The 19,408-nt window shown below is 42.4% G+C and overlaps 1 protein-coding gene across 2 annotated transcripts in view; it reads right to left on the bottom strand.

Moving 5' to 3' along the window:
* Positions 1-19,408, bottom strand: part of ASTN2 (astrotactin 2) — a 656,733-nt gene that overhangs the window by 420,570 nt on the left and 216,755 nt on the right. For both annotated transcript variants that reach the window (XM_083422898.1, XM_083422897.1), the window contains exon 3: positions 13,911-14,289. In XM_083422898.1, coding sequence (XP_083279024.1) covers positions 13,911-14,289 — 379 coding nt within the window. The remainder of the gene's footprint in view (positions 1-13,910; positions 14,290-19,408) is intronic.

The following is a 19,408-nucleotide window of genomic DNA, read 5'->3' as shown; positions in this document are numbered from 1 at the left end:
GTAATGATTAAATAGGCACAAGATACAGGACACAATATACAACTGGAAGATTGGGAAAAACTATGGAAAATTAATTTAAAATTCACTTATTGTATATTGTTAAAAGAGAATTATATGAAAATGATGTATTGATAGTATATTACACCTTTGAAATTGGTAAAAATGTATAGAACAAGTTCTAATAAGTGTTGAAAATGTAAAGAAAAGGAGAATACATTTTTTTATATGTGGTGGAATTGTAAAATAATTAGAAATTATTGGGAAATGATTTATAATGAAATGAAAAAAAAAGTGTTTAAGTTAACTTTTGTTAAGAGGCTTTCTTATTAGGCATTTTATGTGAAGACCTGCCAAAAGATAAGAAGACTTTATTTATATATGCTACAACTGCGGCTAGGATTCTGCTAGCCCAAAGATAGAAAAGTGATGAAATACCTACAAAAGAACAATAGCAAGAAAAACTGATATGAGTATGCTGAAACGGCAAAGTTAACTGGAAGACTCAAAGATAAGGACAATAGAAACTTTTTTAAAAAACCGGGAACCTTTTATGTTATATGTAAAGAAACAATGTAAAGAAATGAACTCACTTGCAGGGTTTGACTAAACACAATTAGCAAAATAGTGAAAACAGAAAAATGAGGATAAAATGTTAAGAACAAATTAAAATAATAAGCAGGAGAAATGAATGTGTAAGAAACCAGGAAGGGAAGTTAGGGGAAGTCATGGGGATGGGGTAATTGAGAATTCATTTTGTGTTTATATTGTCAATTGTGACTTTGTTAAAAAAGATGTAAAATTTAATAAAAATTATTTACAAAAAATAATAACTAACTATATATATATATAAATATTATGAGGCGTCCTGTCTCTGTTGGCTCCAGGAATGGATAACATTACAAAATACAAATATATTAGACCTAGAGGGTCATGACAAAAGATTTGGATGGGATGCATATTTATGGTATGAAAAACTTAAGGTACACAGAGGATTCCTGAACCATGTAATAAGAAAGTCCTCATACACGGTATGAGACAAATATAACAGTTTGTTAGAACCAAAAACGCCATGGTGGATATTGCCATTAGAGGCAATATCTGTAAAGAAATTGAATATGAGAAAAGATTCAGCAACATATAAAGAATTACTTAAAGAAGATGACAATCAGCTAAAACTGGGGGGGAAATGATGACATAAGAGACCTTTTAACAGATTGGTTACAATATCACCAGCTGAATGATGCATTTAAGATGGATAAAAGAAAGGGTTTCACTACTGAAATATCGAGCTTTGAGATAGAATTGTTACAGAATAAGGTGAAACTACTTTCGAAAATGTATAAATTGTTGTTGGAATGGGAGGTAAAAGATGAAGAAGTTAAGTCTAATGATTCACTGGGCAAGAGATTTTGGATATAATATACAGTTGGCAGCATGGGGGAAATTATGGAAAGACGATCTAAAATTTACAGTGAGCTATACGCTGAAAGAAAATTATATGAAGAGGATGTATTGTTGGCATCTAACACCCAGTAGGTTAGCAGAAATGTATGGGACTAATTTGAATGTATGTTGGAAATACAGGGAAAAAGAGAGCACCTTTTATCATATGTGGTGAAATTGTAAAAAGATTCAGGAATTCTGGGAATTGTAAAAAGATTCAGGAATTCTGGGAAATGATATATAATGAACTAAAAAAAATGTGTAAAATAACATTTGTCAAAAGACCAGAAGCCTTTCTTTTAGGAATTTTAGGTGCAGACAGGACTTGAGAAGACTATTCATGTACGTGACTACAGCTGCAAGGATAGAATCATAGAATCATAGAGTTGGAAGAGACCACAAGGGTCATCGAGTCCAACCCCCTGCCAAGCAGGAAACACCATCAGAGCACTCCTGACATATGGTTGTCAAGCCTCTGCTTAAAGACCTCCAAAGAAGGAGACTCCACCACACCCCTTGGCAGCAAATTCCACTGTCGAACAGCTCTTACTGTCAGGAAGTTCTTCCTAATGTTTAGGTGGAATCTTCTTTCTTGTAGTTTGGATCCATTGCTCCTTGCTACTTGCCCAGCGATGGAAAGAGGAGAAAATGCCGACAAAAGCGAACTGGCAGATGAAACTATTAGACTATGCAGAGACGGCAAGACTGACAGGGAAAATCAGAAATCAGGAGGATCAAAACTTCAATAGGGAATGGGACAAATACAAACTGTATTCAAAGGAACACTGTAATCACTTGAGTTCTTTTAACAACTCCTGCAATGTGGCAGAGACTTACCAATATATACTTTGGAGGATTTTAATGTGGAGAAAATATAATATGCAGTTGACTTAGATATACTAAGGACCCACGGAGGGGAGGAGACAAGTCCTAAGATTCAGAAGAATCTAAACAAGATGTGTTAAATTTGAGATTTATTTTGTAAAACTAATAAAAATCATTAAAAACAACAACCCTGCTATTAGTCCACCCACTATGTTTCACCACCATCATCATGGCAAATAACAGCTTCAAGGGAAAGAGAAGAAATTTCATCTGGAAAGTGACACAGAGAAAATGTTCCAGTTCAAACTCTAGCACAATATGCACTTCATCCCAAAGTTGCATCAAAGGGCAATCAAGTCAGGACACATCTGTTTGGGGCCTGTGTTATAGCTCTCCAGGTAATTAGCTTTTATAATGATTTGACGCTGGGAACTTGGCGAGCATTAATCAGCTCACGCAACCACAAGGGTTGCGAGGGCATAAGCTAAACCCGGGCTATCATGAATGAATGTCATGGAGGGATAATGTCTTTGTTTTAGTTCTGGAGATTTTCTGGAATACTGGATCCAGTTCCCATTTAAACATGAATCTCCCTAATTCACACTTTCCAAAACAATATGAAAACCAAACCATTGAAGAGCACACTTTTCCAAATTTTGTAATGCAGCTCTCCAGCCAAGCAATGAGTTCAAAAATGCATGTGCAGTGAAACCTCTTCTTACATCCACCTTTGCTTGCGTCCATTTCGCCCAACGTCCGTGGCAAATCCGGGAGTAACTGGCGGGTTTGCCTCCGTTCGTGCATGCACAGGAGCGGGCAATCGTCGCCCACACCTGCGCACAACGGCGCCTCTCCCACCGACTCATTTCGACCTCTGGATGGACCTCTGGAAAGGATTATGGTCGCAGGTAGAGGTTCCACTGTATTGTAATAAAGTGATGGGTGGGTTGGGGGGAGGGAATTGCATATATTAGTGGAAAAAACATACAAGCATGCATTATATTAGGGGAATGTGTTTTCAAGAAATAAATATTAGTAGGCAAAATTAAATACACACTTGTGAATATTAGGAGAAATTTGCAAATAATTCTGATGGATTTCCTTGAGAATGTTAAAAACGAATTGGAAGCTAACATAAAAATGTGGAGAGCTGAATTTAAGATTGGAAAAATGGCAAGCCAAGGACTGACAGGTTGCCCATCCCTAGCCCCAGGACAGTACCCTCCCAACCAGCTCTCTCGGTGCATGGTCCTCTGTCGCTTTTCTAGGAATGAATATTAGACACAGTGCAGAAAAAGGAAGTTGAGGCTAATGGATACTATCTGGGTATAGAATCTGAGAAAGAAAGAAAGAAAGAAAGAAAGAAGAGTGGATGTTAAGAGTTAATGAGTTTTATTATTTGTCTGCTTTTTTTAAAGGAGAGATAAAGACATGAAATGAGGGCAGCAGCAACTATACTGGTAAACCCCAATGGGAGGGAGCAACACAGCAAAGATAAGGAAATCGCTCATTGCTGCTCCTTTGAGAGAACTGAGGCTGCCTACAGTAGAGTGTGAACAGAGAAAAGGAGGAACAGGATAAAGAATAAGCAATCTGGCAACAGAAAGAGATATCTAGGACCAAGAGATTTCTATTAGAGAGATCTCAAGTGGTTGGGGAGAAAGCTAGTCTGACAGAAATCTGTACTTCTGGCATCACTGGAAATACATACAAATTGCTCTCCCAGTTCATTATTACCATGTCTGAGATTGAATGGGAAATAAAACAACAGTTAAGATGATGCACTGCCATAGGACGGCTTCTGGGGTGAATGGAAGAATGTCGCAGAACATTTGTGTTTCCAACATTTCCATTTTTTCCTCACCAGGCTTTGGAAGGGCAGACGGTGAATAAACATACAAAGCAGCTTTGATTTTGTGTCTGCATTCCCACACCACTCTTCTCAATCTCAGTGTTTTGTTTTTAATCCTTTTCTGAATTCCTCCACCGAAAGATTGCCCCATGCTGCATTTTCCTCTCTGCGTGGATTTTTGTCCGTGTTCTACGCAAGGTCACCATGTCAGTCTTTGATGTGATCAGAACTTTCCTTCGGTTTCTTTTGCCTCCTTATCTGTCTTTCCACTCCCTCCTTCCCTCCATGATCTCACCCCCTGCCTCATGGTAATAGTGCAAGAGGAGGTGGGAGGGGGGCGATAAAATAGCATCTGATCTTTACCTTGCTTCTTATCTAGCTGTTGCACAGCCTGGTATCAGGTCAAAGCATGAAACTCCATTAACTTTCTCGCTATGACATGCTTGTCATCAGATGATACAACACATTTATTTATCTGGATGTATTTGTGCTAGCTTACAGCTCCAGCACAGGACAAACAGAGAGCTCCATCTACAACACATCTGTCTCTCGTTAACTTTCTGCACAACACACACACAGAGCCTTCTCATTGCCCTTAGTTTATTAATTATGAATTTATTTTACCAAACAGCCCAAGTGAGAAAACATGCCCATTCTAGAAAGCTGTAGATGAACAGCCCAAACACTTATTTTCAAAGCCACTTAAAAACATACAACCAAGACTAAATAAAGTCAGAGAAGCCTCAGGGTCCTTTCCATCTCTACAATCTGTGATTCTGCATTTCAGTCATTTTATCAAACAGGCTGAATTAGATCAAATCACCACATTTGATTGCATAGTGTGTATCTCACTTCAGTTGTATGTTTATACTGTATATGGATATAACATGAAAGGTAGTTCATTTGGATATATTAAATAGATCTTTTGTGAGTGCTGAGCCAACATTTTGGGCTCCAACTCTAAATGGGGTGTTTACTAGGTATGCTTTTACTTTTTCAGGTGCAGGAACCATCCTTAAATCTGTCCTGTGTAATTTCAGACTGCAGGTGCCCACCTTTCTTTATCTATTTCTCTCTGGGTGATTATACACCAACCGTATAATGATTTTATAACAGTTTGAACAGTAATGGCTTCTACAAAAGTTCCCAGGAACTGTAGCTTGATGGGATTCTCATAAATATCTGTTGGGAGACCCCTAGCTCCCAGCTCCCAAAAAGAATTACCAATCTCTGTCTTTGTCTCTATCTCCCAGACATGTACACACACGTGTGTGTACAAAACATTTAAGAACAAAAATAAAATGACAGTAGTGCCACCAGCGCATGGCCCACCCTTTGATAAGCATGCAATCCAGTTGAGTGTTGTAGCATTGAAGACCATTACTGTGGGCAGATTGAATCGTTCACATAGGGAGCATGGGAATTTTCCGTCTGAATCAAAATGCATAACATGCCTCCTGCAGAAAAAAGAGGAAAACCATAGCCTACAAAGAACATAGGAAGGATCCGAGGAGTTTGATGCTGCAGTTCTTGAAAACAAGACAGCTACTACAGTCGTACCTCAGCTCCTGAATACTTTGGGAGTTGAACGTTCCAGCTCCTGAACAAAAACCAGAATTGAGTGTTCCGGTCTTCAAACTTCTTTTGGAAGCTGAGTGTCCAGCACAGCTTCCACTATTGTTTCTGGCGCGCCTGCGCAATCAGGAACCAATTGGAAGCCGCACCTCGGTTTCTGAACTTTATGGATGTCGAACGGACTTCTGGAACGGATTCCGTTCGACTTCCGAGGTATGTCTGTATTTGGAAGCAAATATATGATTCAAGACATCGCACAGTCACTGTGCTGCATGCATCCCTGCATCTCTGCTTCCTCTCTCTACTCTATTTCAACATTCACCTGAAAACTTGTCTCCCAAATGAATTATGTCTGCAACAGGTTCAAATGAAGAGGGGGAAGAGGTCAGTGAAGTTGCAGAGGATGACAGAAATCAGCTTGACTCACCATCCATGGCAATTAGCAAGTGACACCCTACAGAGGTTTTAGTGACAGCTCTGCTGGTGAAGCTGTTTGAGGTTTGGTGACAAAACCCTTAAGTATTATTGTGATACTATACTGAGAGATGTCCCCTGGGAGCCAAACGTTACCGTCTAGAGAGTAGGGATGACACCTCATCCTGCCTGGGGATGCAACAAGCTGTCTCCAAAACACAACAGCACCTACCATATCCATCAAGTGATGCAGTTGTTTTTCATGCTGAGCATCGCCCAGTCCCTCCTTTCTCCCTTTCTTTTCTCCTTTCTCTAGAAAGGAGAGGAAGACAATTGGTGTATTACTACCACCACTGTTTTGGTTAGATTACCTTTGGCTTTTTAGATGGAGAGAAGGAAAGTGATACAATGTAAATATGCTTTATTGCCAATTCCTGAAATGTTAGCAGAATAATATTCTGCCCGAAATCTTGTTTGGGGTTTCTTCTCTGAACTGTATTGAAAATTCAGTAATTTCTGTCTTTTGCAGACTTAAAGGTAAAGTTAAAGGACCCCTGACAGTTAAGTACAGTCGCAGACAACTCTGGGCTTGTGGTGCCCATCTCACTTTACAGGCCAAGGAAGCCAGCATTTGTCCACAGACAGCTTTTTCAGGTCATGTGGCCAGCATGACTAAGCTGCTTCTGGCGAAACCAGAGCAGCGCACAGAAACACTGTTTACCTTCCCACCGGAGTGGTACCTATTTATCTACTTGCACTTTTTGGCGTGCTTTTGAACTGCTAAGTTGGCAGGAGCTGGGACCGAGCAACGTGAGCTCACCCCGCCGCGGGGATTCAAACCACCAACCTTCTGATCAGCAAGCCCAAGAGGCTCAGTGGTTTAGACCACAGTGCCACCCGCATCCCTGCAGACTTATACCATTCTAAATAATTTACACAAAGAAAATCAAGAGAAGAGGCAGAAACAGGCAAGAGGCAGGAACAGGAAAATGAGCAGAATTCAGCATACCTATTTCTGTATACCTGAAGAGGAAACTGCAACAACTTTCACAGAAGCAGGGCACCAAGATTTTCAACAAAAAGAGTTTCTGCTCAGCAGCCTTCCTGTAGCAAGTATTATCATTACCCTTTGATGAGGGTGGTGGGAGGAGCCACGACCATCCTCTCCAGCTTGGAGCAAGAAGAGGTTTTGCAGCACTTTGAGGGAAAAGCTGGACTGGTGAAGAAGACTCACCCAAATGGTCCCCCTGAAACTTTCCTTCTGCATACCCTCCAACACTTCTCTGATGAAAATAGGGACATCCTATTCCATAATAATAATAAATTTATTATTTATACCTTGCCCACTTAGGCGGCTTCCAACATATATAAAAACGTAATGAAATATTAAACATTTAAAAACTTCCCTATGCAGGGCTATCTTCAGATGTCTTCTAAAGGTTGTATAGTTATTCATCTCCTTGGCTTGGGGCTTGCCTAACTCCATACCCTCCAACATTTATCTGACAAAAATAGGGACATCCTAAGAAAAAGCGGGACATTCTGGGATCAAATCAGAATCCGGGATGGCTTCTCTAAATCTGGGACTGTCCCTGGAAAATAGGGACACTTGGAGAGACTGCTTTTGAGTCTGTCAGCATTCTCTAGGCAATGAAAAATCTACCCTGGTAAGAAGACCCCATCTTCTATGAATGATATTTAAGCCTGGCTGCTGAGGCTCCTCTCCTTCATGGATCGCTGCCTTGCCGTGGTGACTTGAATAACTCAGAGAAGCTATGAGCTATGCCTGGCAGGGCCACCTAAGACGGACAGGTCATAGTGGAGATTTTTGACTAAACATGATCCACCTGGAGCTGGAAGTGGCAAGCCACTCCATTGCTTTTGAATTAGGGTGCTGGAGGAGACTCTTGAGAGTTCCATGGACTGCAAGAAGATCAGATATACTCTGGTTTCTCTTCAGATAGTATAAATCTTTTGCCTTTTACAAACCTATCTATTCTTATGGAAATCAACCCTCAGTGCTCACTGGAAGGACAGATCCTGAAGCTGAGGCTCCAATACTTTGGCCACCTCATGAGAAGAGAAGACTCCCTGGAAAAGATCCTGATGTTGGGAAAGATGGAGGGCACAAGGAGAAGGGGATGACAGAGGACAAGATGGTTGGACAGTGTTCTCAAAGCTACTAACGTGAGTTTGACCAAACTGCGGGAGGCAGTGGAAGACAGAAGTGCCTGGCGTGCTCTGGTCCATGGGGTCACGAAGAGTCGGACACGACTAAACGACTAAACAACAACATCTGAGGCACCTTTAAGTACAGTAGAACCAGCAGTGGAACCAGTACAGTGGAACTTGATTTATTGTCTGTTAACATTCTTTTTGCTCTGCACATAAGTCTAAGTTATTTCTTTTTCAAAGCTGAATTAATTTTTTTTGTCCTACTTGAATTTATTAATATGTTTCATAAAACAATTTCTTCAACACACCCAATTTAATAAGTGGCTGCTTGTTGAAAGCTGCTTTGGGCACAGCTCACTTTGGAAAAGTGGCATATAAATAAACAAAACCAATCAATCAATCAATCAAATTCTCACCCCCTTCCTTTCTAGAGCCAAGCAGAAGAGGAAAGCTAAGTTGACTGTTTTGGCAGTACACCTTCTACTTGACCCACCGCTTTTTCGTCTGGCCTTCAAAAAGTAAGGTGAGCTCCCATGCTACCAAAATGGGCTCCTACCACCACCACCACCACCCCAGCGCAAAAGCTTTAAATCAAGAGCTGGGAGCAAGGCATTGTCCTTGATTCCCCACAGTGCCTTAGTGGCATGTCAGACATGAAGAGTAGGAGTAAACTCCACTGAACACAACAGGATTCACCTCTGAATGAACATGCAGACTGATATTGCAGCCTAAATTTTGACTTCGGTATAAAGGCCATCTAAAATAAATACCTACTTGTATTTAAAGGCGTATCTAACTTTGGTGTTAACACACACCTTTACTACTTAAACAGGATGGGCACATACACTCATTATTCTGACACACACACACACACACACCACATATCTTACTGGAGTGTGGCACTGAGAACACATGTCTGTTTCTCTTGGCAAAGCATCACGATTCCTTTTATCAGTAGTGCAGAGGGTTCAGGGGATGAATGCAGATAGAAGACAAGACCATCCCTGGGGAATTGTTCCACATTGAAGCAGCTTGATGCTTCCTTGACTGTTTTCTCTCCCAGCTACCTGTATCATTTTGTTTTATTCATACAGATTTCTTTTTTTTTACCTTGGTTCTCAGCCATGCATGACCCCAACACTGCTTACACGATGAGATATATCAACACGGTCTCCCTGGCAGACCTAAAAGCACAGCAGGAAGCATTGGAGAGGAGACCCACCCAAGGCCCGATCCATGGCAGGGTGTTTAAAGATTAAAGCTAATGCTTTGTAAGGGGGTGGGGACAGAGAGAAAGAGAGAACACAGAATAAAACTGCTCCCTGCTACCGTGCACTCGCTTACTAGTTAAAATTTTAATGCCTTGTTTTTGTTTCTTCAGAGGAATTTTATTGCTTTGTTGCAGGTTAACAATATTAAATGCTTTTCTAATGACATTTCAATAAGCAGAGATGGGTGTTGCTGCTTTCAAGAGACAACGACTAAAAATGCAGGCAATCAAATGTGCATTAGCGAAAACACTCTGGGGAAAGCATTTTCTGTTTGACGCAAGGAAGAAAAACACATATTCCTATCACTTGTGTGAGCCTTCCTCTAAACACAGTGCACAGAGCGCAAGCATGTAGAAGACGCACGGAATAAAAGGGTCAGGAGGTCAAGCCAGCCTGGGCCAGCTCCCCAGATCCTGCTCTCCAAACAGCAAGAGCTAATAGTCATTTTCTGCCAGAATGAATTTCACTTCAGGTTAAGAGGAGGGGAGCAGTTGATGAGAAGGGTACTACGTAAGCTCCTCTTTGGTTGCTGAATGCCATGTAACTGGACTGTTCTTAAATGACTAGCATATGGTGAAATCTGATCAAAAGGCAGGTGTGGAGGGGAGGCAGAGACTCCACTCAAGTTGAAGGTGGTCTGGTCCACTGGAACGTGCAGGCTCATGGTGCTTCGGTAATACAGCACCCCAGGATTTCACACAAGATCAGAGCCTTGAATAGGCAGGATTGCATGCAGCTGTGAGCACCAGGCAGTGACATGTGGGTAACAGGTGTTTATGCTCATTGATTGGTTTCAGGGGTTCTAGGTTTGGCAATGAGTTGGCAAGAGCACCAAGTCTAGTGGTGGAAGATGCATTGGGCTGAATACTTAGTAGGGAGCAGAGGGGGAATGGGCCCCCTGCCCTCTCCCATCAAGGGATTCCCTTGGAGGGTGACACTTCCTCTCCAGAAGCCCAAATCAGGGGCTGATAGACCCCAGCTGATAGACTACCAATGTCTGAACAGCAGAAGAAGTTCACGTTGAGGGTGACCCCCAACATCTGTCAACCCCCTTTTATGTGAAAAGACAGCATATTAACCAGCAGGTTGATCAAGGGATGCAAGTCCCATGCCTATGCATATGTACTCAATAAAGCCTAATTGCAATTCATTCACGTGTCTCATGATCTTTGCTCACCGCCTGTACCCCCTTCCACAGCTTCACTACACCTGGGTCTGCAGTGCCTCTTGCTTGCTTAGATAGAGGATAGAGAGGGGTGTGTGACTGTAGAAACTAGCCTACTGTATGAAGGTAAGATATGCATATGTTGCTCCATCAGCTTTTGCCTCTGGCCCTACTCATGACTGACATATGGCCCTTGGAAGGCTCCAAGATGAGAGTGCAGTCTTCAGACTGAAGAAGGTTCTCCACCCCTAGACCATACTGTTGGAACCAGCAGTAAGAAAGGCAAGGAGATTCCCTTTTTAAGAAAACTTAGTGAAGAAATGGAAATGATCGACATGCTTGAGCAGGGCTTTTTCCCACCCCTGTCGGAACTTGCTTGAACTCCATTCTGGCATCTCTCAGATGGGCACCATTGCCATTCTAAGAGAACAAGGGAGGTGTTCATAGTGGGTTCTGGCACCTCTTTTTCTAGAAAAATAGCACTGTGCTTGAGTGTCTAGAGCAGGCTTTGGCAAACTGGGTTGGACTCGAAGCTTCCATCCTCCTTAGCCAGCATGGCCCAGGTCAAGGATGGTGAGAGTTAGAGCCCAACAACACCAATAACACCAAAAGGGCACCAGGTTGGGGAGGCTGGTCTAGAAGTCAGACGCTTGCTCTGAAATATGTGATTATGTTAATAATTGTGGAGGACTTCTCCTACCTTCCATCACTGCTGTGAAGCACACATTAGCTTTAGTGGAAGGCCTGCAGAGATCATATTTTAAGGGATCCAAGCAAGAAATTTCTACAGAGGTTTAATCCACTCCATAGGTTTTTAATATAGTGAGTATCCTTCTACCATTAAAAAAGAGGAAACAATAAATTCAAGGCTGCAGGGGATTTTAATTATTTTGCTGACGTGGTTCTCACACTGAGGCTGGCTTCCCACTTGCAGCGCAGGTGGCTGCATAAGCAGGTAGAAGCAGAGGTGGGGGCAAGATGTGGGGGTAGAAAAGGCATAAAGAGGGGGGGGGAAATGTTTCTACTCAGCTCTTCAGCACTGCACGTCCTCTCTGCAGTTCCATCATGCCTCAGGCATGTGCACCATGAACTGTGTATCCATTGTGTTTTAAAATATAATCTTATTTTAATGAGAATTTTTTTTAATGTAAAATAAGGTTTTTGTTTTGTTGTGTGTGTGGTTTAAAGTAATTATACTTGGATTTGTAATTTGCACTGTACATTTAATTCACACAGCAATTAAACACATTACTTGTTCAAATGCAAAAATGAAATCAAACATATCACAAGTATTTTACAGATGAACAGATGCTGGCTTGCTTAAGGCCGCATGGTGAAATGTAATGGATGATATGAGGTTCTGAGAGCTCCGCTCTTGTCTTATACAGAATCACTCTTGGCCTTTCAGTATCCCTTTCTTAAAAAGGGGAATAAAAGCAGCCACTCGCAAAAGGTACTCAGCACAATAACAATTGTGAAGAACTCTGAAAATTAAGAAGGAATATAAAAGTTGTGTTGCTACCCACTTTTATCCATTTATTTAAAGCATTTATATCCGGTTCTTTAGCAGGCTCCCAGAGTAGCTTACAAAACCAGTTACTCACTGTCCTGAGGCTTACAAACTAAAGCATAAGAGGAAAAAAAGATGAGAAGGGAGGGAGGAAAAAGAAAGCTTATTGTTATAGGGTTGTATCCAATGCAGCACTAAGTTAAAGTCACATAGCGGCATAATTGTTCCACTGACAAAATGTTTTCCACTTATGAAACGTTGTGCAAGAGAATATACAAGCAAGTTGCTGGTATCTTTGTTGCACAATAGATTGTGCAATCCGCTGCAAAACAAGGTTTTGCTAGCTGGATTCTTGATGCACAATACTGAAATTCACCCATCCACTAGTGCAAGAGTCCATGTGCTATCAAACAAAGAATGCAGTTATATACATCTGTCTACATCTGTCTATCTAAGAGGACAACTGCTCTCCAAGTGTGTGTGTGTGTGTGTGTGAGAGAGAGAGAGAGAGAGAGAGAGAGAGAGAGAGAATGAGAGAAAATGACTCTCCCCTCTTCCTGTGGCTCCAGATCCATGAGCATAGCAGGTGACAATGTCAGGGCCAAAAGGACAGAGTCACTGCTTCTGCTCACGTACTTCAGGTGAGATGAAACTCCTCTCTCTGCCCAAGACCTCAGACAGCCACTGCAAGTCAGGCAATCCCATAATAGATTGGCAAATAGTCTAAGCTAGTGTAAGAACACTTCCTATGCTCCTACGGCTCTTTCCAGTTCCATTTGCTGCTCTATTGTTTTATCCTTTCCATACCCAATGGAAATTTTCAGTTTGTAATACATCACGTTATTTAAGTGTGGCCTTTACGTCACGTTATTTAAGTGTGGGTGGTGGGAACAATGGGCATTTAAATGAGAGCACAAGCCAGGAATCATTTATCAGCATGGGACCCTCAGGAATGAAAGAAAGGCTATGGAGGCTTAGCAGAATACCTTTCACAATCCACCTGAGCATTCAATCATGAATTTAGAAATATGACCCATCTCCCTTACTGCCTTTCCATGCTATTACAAAAGATGACAATCCCCTCCTTCAAGGAGTGCTTTGAAGATTAAAAGCTCCAGGTGAGGGGCCTGCAAAGTATTACACTGAAAGATGCTGTACTTCATTTGTTCCCAGAAAGTTTCCATCCAGCAAAAAAGATATGTAAACTTCTCAGGTGGCAAGTCTCCCTATCTTATCTAATATCCACCACACAAGCAATACTAGCCTGCAACGTGTCTTATGGCAAGTCCCTACAGAGATGCACTGCACACAACCCCCAAGTTCCTCAATGGAAGGCAATGATTAACTTACTGTGTGTGTGTGTACACGCGCGCATGCGCATGCAGACGAATTGATTAATGTTTTTATCATTCAAAGCACCTGTCAGCAGCATCACAAGGCAATATGCCTGTGACCTGTATTTGCATGCAAGCAAACTGCTCCTAGAAACTCAACACTCATTTGAAGTGCAGCAGCCCCCTGTGCTTACACATCGCAGCTCTGGGCAAGGGAAGAACAAACACCCAGCATGGCTGCTGCCCTTCTCATCCATCACTTTTTAATGACCCCTTCAGCACATTCCAAAGATGGCTGCCTCTGGCAAAGGGAAAGAGGCGGGGAGGGGGGAGGGAAGCAACAAACCTTTCTTTTCATAGTCAGGCTTCTCCCCGCTCCTGCCCAAGCTGTCCAGCGGCTGCATCATCTGGCTCGCAAACTCGTCCTCCTGGCAGCCATGCTCAGGCCGCAGGGGGTTCTCCTCCTCCTCGTAGTCGTAGTCATCCAGGATGGGGGTCTCGCGGATGGGCATGCCAATGACCGAGGTGTGGGCTTGTAGGCGTGAGTTCCGGAAGCTGTCCCTTCCCTGCGAGCCCAGCAGCACCGAAGGGATGTAATGGATCTCATGGGTGGCCTCTGTGCTGGCGCTCTTCTGCGGGATCCTGCGCTGCTTGTACCAACGGCGCTGGGCATACAAGGCAACGGTGAACACCAGCAGCAGCAACAGGAGAGCAATCAGGCCTCCCTAAATGGAGAGAGAGAGCAAAACTCCGTAGCTGTTCAACACCCTCACTCTCCAACACCATTTAAACCCAAATTTTAAAAATCAGTCTTATTAAGAAAGCATTATGTTTCCAGTGTCTAAATTGCTAGGTGCTATACAAAAATTCATTCAGGCAGACAAGGTACATCAGAAACGCCCCCCCCCCCCCCTGAAATTAATGGATCTAATTTAGACGTGCCTATTTCAGTTGGTCTACTCTGAGTAGGACTAACTTTGGCTACAACCCACGAGCCAGGGTTCACCTGCCCAGAAGTTGCTGAACTACAACTCTTATAAACTCTGGCCACTGGCCATGCTTGCTTAGACTGATGGGAGTTGTAGCAAAGGAAGCTTAAGAAAAGCTGTGCATATACTACTGTGCTTAATCCTGTTGCATCCTTATATTTAGTTTAAGTAATAAGTTAACTTCTATATGAAAGAATGCATCTCCTGACCCAACTCTGTTTCACAAACTTCTTTTTGTTAGTGAAACTTGTTTGAGGCAGTGGCGGCACCCCTCTCCCATGCTGTGATTGCCCGCAGCTCTGCCCCTGAAGCAAATTGTGGCTAATCGCTGCCGCCACCTCTCTGAAGCTTCCGCCCCCAGGTCAGGCTTGACTCCCTCCCCCTTCCCCTCAGCTGGCCCAAGGGCAGCCCTAAAGAGAAGCCGCTGCTGCTGCTCAAAGGCCCAAAGGCCAGGCCTGGGCGTGCTTCCCTTGATGAGGGAACTGTAGTGGGGGCACCTGATTGTGCCCCCTCAAAATGTGCCTGCAGCAATGCTCCTACCAACCCCCACTCTATGTCACTGGTTACCAAACAAATATGCCTAAGACTCATCTCTGAATCATATTGTTTCCTGTGTACTGCAGCGGAAGGGGGGGAACCCAGCTAATGTGGTATCTGTTGCAGAGGGGCTTAGGGTGTCAGACCAAGCATTTTCTATACAAAAGGCAAGCTTAGATTTCCACCCTGAACAGAGCAAATTTGTCACAGTTGTGCATCACCACTGCTTATTGTAACCCTTCCCTTCTGCACACCATGTAGCAGGGTCAGATCTAGACATAAGGAATACAATAAGTAGCAAGGCTGCTAATGTTTGAAATCCTTTGGTTTAGTATATGGATTTGGTCAGTTCAAAATGCTAGGGTGTATTATACTAAACTGAGCAACATTTCCAATAATAAAGTATTCCTCTTTGGCTCAAATATATGTATGCCTACTTGAGGTGCACTTGGAAGCTGAGTGAAAAGTTTGTGTTATAGCTAGATAGATGATAGATAGATAGATAGATGATAGATAGATAGATAGATAGAGATGGATAGATAGATACATAGATAGATAGATAGATAGATAGATGATAGATAGATGATAGATGATAGATAGATGATAGATAGATAGATAGATAGATGATAGATAGATGATAGATGATATAGATAGATAGATAGATGATAGATAGATAGATAGATAGATAGATAGATAGATAGATAGATGATAGATAGATGATAGATATTTCTTGCATGGTGCAGAAGTTCAGTCTGCTCCAAGCACCCATTGAAGCAGGTGGACCATGGTGGGTCAGCACTTTATTGACCGGGGGCTGCCCAGCTTAAGGCAGGCAGTAGCTGACCAGTGAGACACAATCATCTCTCCCATCAATGGAGGCAACCCATTGCACTCATACCTTACCACCCAGGTTGAGCTTATAACTTGTAACTGTCCCCCCACATTGTTTTGCAGCACCAAAGTGACATCTCTGGGGCGCAAGCTTGGGCAGTGTGTATGGAGGTCCTGGGCTGCCCAGGAGACAAGCGCCCTTGTGGTCCAAAGGAAAGGAAAGGGAAGCAATACATTTGGCTCTGCTGCAGGAGTTGCTGGAAGGAGGCATACAAAACACCATCCAACCACCTTAGGGACTCCACTCTGGATTTGTGTAAGCTTTACTCCTTAGGCTTTTCTTCTCCCGAAGATGTTCCACAAGTGGCTACAGATTCTTCCTCAAGGTTTACTCCCAAAGCCTTTCAGAGTTTTCCTTCTCCTTGATGGGCTACCTTCCCATCTTCCTACCTTCATCTTGTATAAAATCTGTGTTTTTGACTGCTGGACCCACTATTGGTCTCATCTGCTCAGTCTGCTGGAGCCTACCTTCACATGCAGGACAAGTCTTTAACTCACTGAGGGTTTGAGACCCATTGGCCACCCACACCTGGTTTAGCCAGTAAGACAAAGCTGTTCCCAGGGTGTGGCCACTGTCACATGCTGACAGCTGCCAGGAGCCACAGATGAGAGCTGAGTGCAGGGGATGGGGACCAGTGGTGGATGAACTACCCAGAAGGAGGACATCATGTCCCCCACCAGAGATACTGCCCCTCCCCTAGCACCCCATATATAATTTTCAAGAAAGGTTATACAAGATTCTGCAAAATACATTGTGATCAAACAGGATCTGGTGAAATTATGAATATATACCATTATAGATCACGGTTGAACAAATACAGACAAACAAACAACAAGTATATGAATGCATGGAAAGTAGTGACCAAAACAGTTAATAACAGAAATAACAGTTAAACAAGACAAGGTTACAAAACATGAACCCTATTAGAATAATAGAATCATAGAGTTGGAAGGGGTCCTGAGGATCATCTAGTTCAACCCCCTGCAATGCAGGAATATGCAGCTCTCCCATATGGATATCAAACCTGTAACCTTGGTGTTATCAGCACCACACTCTAACCAACTGAGCTAACTTATACCAAGGGAAGGTAATTAAAGTTGGTGCTTTTTGACAACGAAGTGAAATCAAAACTTAGGGCTTCTGCACATGACCTGTTTATTCAGCAATCATTCCAATTTGCTTACATGCAGGCTAGATTATATCCAGTCTTCATTGAGCATTTCTTCTGATTTGTTTGCAAGAACAGTGTACTGCAAGGAGCATTAGTCCTCATTTACTTGTGGGGTGGTTGCACATCTCCCCGTTAATAATTCAATAACACCACAAGTTTCAGTACATCTTCCTGGCAATTTGGAACGCAAAAGTCATTTTCTTTTATCTTTTAGTGGATTTGGGCTGTGTGCACATTATTGGCTTAAAGCACAGAGGGGTCATTATTTTCTCAATTTGGATTGAAGCTGGCTAGGGTGAAAGCACATCAAAATGCAGTATCTAATTAAAAAATGAGGGGACAATTACAGGATTGATATGGATTGTGATGATGTGTACACCTCTTCCCAAAGCAGTGGTGGGAGGACACTGTGCAGAGTGAACGTGAGTGTGTTCACAGCATTAGTGCACTAGGGCAAGAGTACTTTAAACTAATTGCACAAACCTAAATTTTCAGTGCATGATTGACTCCTTTCAACAAAGATTTCAAAGTATCATTAAAGCTCAGTCAATACTGGAAGTTGAGAAAGAACTTCAAGAACAGAGACATACTTTTCCTCCAGAAACCTGTCAAGAAAGCCCATAATTCCTGAGCTGATTTCAAACTGAGCAAAGGTTAAGTTTCCGCATCCCTGCAAAGGATAAACAAGTTAACAAGCACCACAAAGAAGAATTAGAGCCTTCATTTACAGACACTGCCCATTTTCAGCTGCCTATTTTCTGTCAGTGACCCCTGTATCAGCAGCCCAGTGTTTAGACATGAAATGCACAGAGAGAAGAAAGATCTTTCTGAAAAGTCAAACTTCGGAGGGATTCAGAAAGGGCTTGTTTTAATCTATTTTTCATGTTGAATTGTCCAACCAAAAGCACCAGATAGAGAAAAGGGGAAGGAAAAAGGATAATATGTGAAATGTTTTATTTGACAATGTGTCATTCCAAACTGATTATTTCTGTCTCCAAGCTCCCCCCTCGCCCCATATTCCCAAACAATGGCTACATCCAGGGGGGATTTAGTATTCTAAGACAGGATTTATAATACTCTGTTCTGCAGTGATAAGAACACAGGCCTTTAATCCTCCGAGCTGTGAACATGCATATTCTCTTGCATAATAGATAGCCTTTTTGCCATACTTCCGTGGTGTCCCCAAACCACACAAGCATTGGCAGAGAAGGACAAAGCATGGAGCTCTCAGAAGAGTATCTAGAATGCAGATTGGGCCTCTTAAAGAGTACCTAGAACCTTGCCCCAAGGTAAGCAGAGCACAAATCCATGTTTCTCAGAGTCCATTGTCAGTATGCACATGTTTATGGCATTAAACAGAGACAGATTAAAAGATTTTGAGTTCTGCAACCAAAGGCAACAATTGTGGGACTGGAGTGATTTCTGCAACCTGAACAACTGTTTGTTTGTTTGTTTGTTTGTTTGCTTGCTTGCTTAATAAAAAGCTCATTCAGAACATTTGCTCACAGCTGCATTGAGGCAGAAGTGATTTTGTTTGATTCCCCTTTGCTTTTCATTTTCATATTTTGTTTTATTTTTAGGGATAAGGGACATATAATGAAAAGGTCAAGAGGGATAAGTACTGCTACCTAACCTAGGGTGGGGGAGAATTAGACTGGGTGTTCAATGTTTAATGTGTGTACTGCTAAATAAATAATAAGGCCAGCCAAGGTTCTTCCAACAACAAACCAATGCCCTGCCATTTCTCTTCATCCTCAAATTTCCATTGCCCATACAGTGTTCTTACTACACACTAGCATTCAACAGTCATGGGGAGAGGGGGGACCAACGCCACTTGGAACCCAGATGTTTTGGACAACTGACAGCCAGGTGCAGATATCCCTTTGGGGGCTCAAGTGGGTTGTTTGATACAGCTGCCAATTCTCCTGGAGGAAACAGATTATAGGTAAAGAAAGCAAAACTGTGACCGCTAGTCTTGCTGCTGATGCACTACCCTAAGATAAGCCTTTGCTTCGCATCAAATCAAAACCAGTATTGTGGCCTGTCTCATTCCAATCAAACCATGACCTACAACCACGGCTTGTTCTTGGCTTACCAAGCACGAACTGGAGCAGTATGAGATAAATGTTTTCCAGGAGCATGACACAGCAATAAATGGAAAAGTTTGATCTTCTGAAATGAACTTAAGAGTTATCTTCCCATAGAGGCAGATTCTGCTAAAATGAGGTCCATTTTGCTGAATGCTCTGATCTTTC

This window comes from Podarcis tiliguerta (assembly GCF_965153285.1).
Source record: "Podarcis tiliguerta genome assembly, chromosome: Z".
NCBI lineage: Eukaryota > Metazoa > Chordata > Lepidosauria > Squamata > Lacertidae > Podarcis > Podarcis tiliguerta.
Note: the sequence above shows the minus strand (reverse complement) of the source record. Positions and strands in the feature narration are given on the sequence as shown.